General features: G+C 38.7%; 1 protein-coding gene and 1 long non-coding RNA gene across 12 annotated transcripts in view; one reads left to right on the top strand and one right to left on the bottom strand.

Moving 5' to 3' along the window:
• The window catches only part of LOC116704529 (uncharacterized), a 14678-nt gene extending 14093 nt beyond the window's left edge, over positions 1-585 (top strand). Inside the window, exon 3 of the long non-coding RNA XR_004335706.1 lies at positions 501-585. This is a non-coding gene — a long non-coding RNA (uncharacterized LOC116704529). The remainder of the gene's footprint in view (positions 1-500) is intronic.
• LOC116704521 (disabled homolog 2-interacting protein) overlaps positions 1-4405 on the bottom strand; it is a 154575-nt gene that overhangs the window by 75162 nt on the left and 75008 nt on the right. For 7 of the 11 annotated variants that reach the window (XM_032540076.1, XM_032540074.1, XM_032540077.1 and 4 more), the window contains one exon: positions 326-447. In XM_032540076.1, the coding sequence (XP_032395967.1) occupies positions 326-447 (122 nt within the window). The remainder of the gene's footprint in view (positions 1-325; positions 448-4405) is intronic. The other 4 variants (XM_032540075.1, XM_032540082.1, XM_032540085.1 and 1 more) reach the window with 1 other exon arrangement.

Here is a 4405-nt window from a genome sequence, read left to right on the forward strand (position 1 = left end):
TGTGTGTGTGTGCGTGTGTGTGATGCAATGAAAAATCACACAGGATGTAAAAAAAAAAAAAATAGGCAGCAGAGGATGGTGTGCTGAACATAAACCCAAGATGTGTAGATGTGTGATGTGTAGACGGCAGACATCAAAGGCCCCATTCTAACATTTGAAGTAAATGAGTTTCAGATTGGCATGGCGCCATCTGGACACCAGACCAGCCTTCTGTAGACATCGATCCACAGCTAAGAGCCTCCTAAGGCAAACTATAGGGGACAAGCACAGGCAAAGAGAGCAAAACGAATGTAGAAGATATGAGATGCATAAAAACAAAACTCACAGTACTCACGGTGACTCTGAAAGGTGTAGCCGCAGTAGACGTGGCCTCCATTGTGGGTGTGCTCTTGTCTGAGGAGCTGCCAGGCATGCTGCGTCGGCGACCAGTCCTCTCAGGAGGAGACTCTGTAAACAAAGAGAGATCTTTAAACATATATATTTTTTACAATTTAAAGGAGCGCTATGTAGTTTTGGCAATTTCTTCGCTTTTTGCTTGCAGGTTTCTCTATAGAGCTCCCTCTACAGCTTCAGAATACATATTTTAGTGCCGTAAAGCAATTCGTCACATTGCGAGACCTGGTATCACACGATACTTCTTGATGCTGAGACCGGCAGATCCTCGGCCCAACGTTGCAAGGGTAGTTTTTCCGCTCACAGGCGTTAGGGGGGAGCGAGACAACCACCATTCAACCCGAAAAAAGTAATATAAGCATTCCAATGTCTCCGAAGCTGTTCAGCTAAAGAAAATTAGGCTAAAAAAAAACTACGTAGTTCCGCTTAAAAAAACAATTTCACATTTTAAATAGGTAGCTTGACATTTTGGAAAATATTCCATACTCCATTATTTGCTTTTTTTAGCAGAGAAAAGAAGATTGACGCCACTCCTAATAATGGGGGTAAGGGTGTGAAGTTTGGGTTGCCCAATTGACTTGGACTGCTGCAAGGGAAAGGTATGACATGTATGATCTAATATATTTAACCATAACAAACCTTAGCCTTGGAGCATTCAACACATGCTTGTAGCTACAAGATCAAAGAAAAATACACGCAAAAACAAGTGTTTGTGGGTACATCATGTTAATACTGGACTGCATCATATTACCCATTCCTTCATCAATGCATCATTGAGTCCATTCAGGAAGTAAAATGCTGTTGCATTATCTAATACACACAGTGCAACATAGTATCAGATCAGTATAAAGTTATGGAGCTACAGACTGTGTGTGTGTGTGTGAAGAAGCAGCAAATGTGGACATGTCCATGAAGAAGGAGAGTGATGCTTAGCACACGTCTCTGCCAACTTTAGATCATCATCAGGTCAGTCATGTGATGAACTAATATAACCCCAAATGATGAATGGAAATAACTATGTTCTGTACATAAACTGCAACTTTAAGTACAAAACATCCTAAGGTCACAGTTGCGTTTCCCACAATGAGGGTCCCGACTATAGACCAACAGATTTGATTCGGATTATTTACTCTAAAAAGTAAATTTAAAAAAATAATACAGAACATGTAGATAAAATAGAAAACTAGGGTCAGATATAATCTTTTGAAATACACTGGGTCATTGTGTCACTGTGTTCGTGTTAGATTATTCAAATGAGATCTTTGACTGTCTGCAACACTGGAAACTAATTAAATTAGTGTTTAATGTGTGTGGCAGTGTGACTCTAATAATATAGGGATTTGTAACAAGTGAACACTTGGTATGTTAACAAAGTGTGGTCATAATTCTTTATCAGACCTCTAAAACTAATGTGTAAAATCCCAATGTGATAAGTTTTGACCACTACGTGACTTTACAGCACTGCACTTGACAGTGGTCGGACACAACAAACTGCTAATTTTTTACCAATTTTGAATTTAACTTGTTCAATTTAGAATGTGCAACTAAATAAATAGACAACAGTAGATTTACCAAATGTTGTGTCAAAAGTAACATGACATTTGCATTTCTAATAAGCCTCACACATAAGGAGACACACTTGGGAGTGTGGCGTGTCTGTCAGCGCTGTCCTTTCTCATAGCTTGTCAAGCTGAGCTGTGCTAAATTAGCTGTCTGCCTATTTAACAGGCTGGCTGCCTGAATTAGTACACACTGTAAATGAAGAACGAATGGCGGAATAGCACTTCCTGCTCTGCGGAGCACTGGCTGGCATCCCAACCTTCATAATTCTCAGCTCAACATAAACATAAACACACTTTGCTACAGCAAACAGCAGGCACACACAACATGCTCTGACGCAGAGCAGACGTCCTCAGATGTCTTCAAATCTCTATAATTAAAAAAAAACCAAGACCATCTGGATGCTCTGAGCAGTGATCCACTGCTCTGTGGAGGTTAGGAGGATTTGATTTTAAACTAGCCAGTATGTTGAGGCTGGCATGTTGTTGTATTCCAGAGGTGAAAAATGTGCAGTTAAGAGCATAGACATCTGCATTAGCCTCATTTAATAAATCAGTGCACAATAGGACACAAGACTCAGGACATGACTGGTGAGAGAGGCTCCAAGTCAAATCTCTCAGAGCTAGTCGCAAGTCCTTGAAGTCGTTGAAGTTGGTCTTCATAAGCATATTACAAGGTAAGTCCAAATGCCAGACTTTCACATCTCTGAATTGCATTTAAAGACACAACATTTTAACATTGTATCTTCAAAGCTGTTAAGTCCTTCCAACACAGATGTCTAACAATCAAATATGTAAGGTGTATGGTGATGCAAGTATCCATTGTATTTTTTTCTAGTAGTTTACCAGTTCAAAACAAATGGCTTAAATTATGTTATTTTCAAGTGTCAAATCATATATTTAGGGAGTCAAGTCTTAGTTTAAACCATTAGTAAAAAGTGTTAACTAGGGCTGTGCGATATGAGGAAAATATGCAATAACATTGTTGAATATTGCGATAATGATATTATTTGCGATACTGTAAACAAATATTAAAGTTTACTCAGTTCTGCATCTCTGCTACTTTCAGTATTCTGCTAAAATACAACAAATGTCTTGTAGAATTTAAAACAAATGAAAGGTAATCTTTTCCAACATTTTTTTACTTAATAAATTGAACATTAAATTAAATATAAAAGGCATGATTAAAAAAAGAATGACAGTTACATTTTAAAGTGAAGTTTTCTACTGGTTCAAAATATCTTTTGTGGATCTTTTGCGAAATGTCGAACCCTTTTGCGATACGTGTTTTGCGCCAGTTAATATTGCGATGCCGATAAAAAAAGTAACTTACAGTAAGTCTAACTTAAGTCCAAATCTGAAGCGAAAAGTCCCAGTGGCCGTGACCACAGGTACAATGTATTCAAATAAAGAGTTTCTGCATTTGTAGCAAGGTGGCAGAGCTGGTCCCATTCATAAAAATAAATGGGGATCATCAGTCTCTAGCAATGTATTAATTATGTTTGCTTGGACTTGGCAACGCTCTAAGACTGTCAAATGAAAATTTTCAAACATCTGACTTCATTTGTGCAAATTTAGTTGTCTCACTGAGTTGCAGCTCTGGATAAAATGCTACAAGGGCTGTGTAGAAACAATAAAAATGACTCTAAATGTTGTCAGGTAATGAATGTGTGTGGACGTGGGCACATGAAAACCTGCTTAATCCATTTTCATGGTGCAACATTTAATAGAAACTGGACTACTAACAGAACACTTTAAAAATCTGTCTCACTTCCTCATTACAATAATTATGGTGGTATTGAAATGTCTGCTGCTATTGAAACAAGTATATTTAATGCTTTTAAATCTGAAAATCAATCATGAGTAAATAGGGCTGATAAGGTAATCATGAACAATGACTGAATTAAGTCAGCGGTGTGATTTTCTATCACAAATTATTTCTGCACTTAATTTCACTGGATTTACCCCTCGAGTCTTTTTAATTCCTTAACGGAAATCTCCCCACTTGTTCACAGCTGGCTGCGCTCAGAGGAAAGCTCTCACACACACAAACATACATTAATTAGTTGTGAGCTAATTGCTGTGTGAAATTGCAGTGCGGGCTTCCACATGTTGTCACCATCTGCGTGTAATGCATCGCTACAAATGCATGGAAAATTTCCCTTGCCATAACGCGCTCCTGTGTCTCTCCGACGCTAAAACTCTCACCAAAAGCAAACGGTAAACAGACACTCACGCTCAATAAAACCTACATTAAAACCCAAATTCCAAACTGAAGTAAAATCATCAAAGAGGCGCGTTGCATTGCATGTGGTGGCTGGTTTCAGAGTGGTAACACTTATCTGTCTAACTGCTGTGGAAGGAAATATGTTGGTATCTGAAGGCAAGGCTTATGAGTGTTTGTGAGCATCTAGCATGCACATAGGCCTTATTTACGGGGGGGGGGGGGGGGG

The sequence above is a fragment of the Etheostoma spectabile genome, chromosome 16 (genome assembly GCF_008692095.1).
Source record: "Etheostoma spectabile isolate EspeVRDwgs_2016 chromosome 16, UIUC_Espe_1.0, whole genome shotgun sequence".
Taxonomy (NCBI): domain Eukaryota; kingdom Metazoa; phylum Chordata; class Actinopteri; order Perciformes; family Percidae; genus Etheostoma; species Etheostoma spectabile.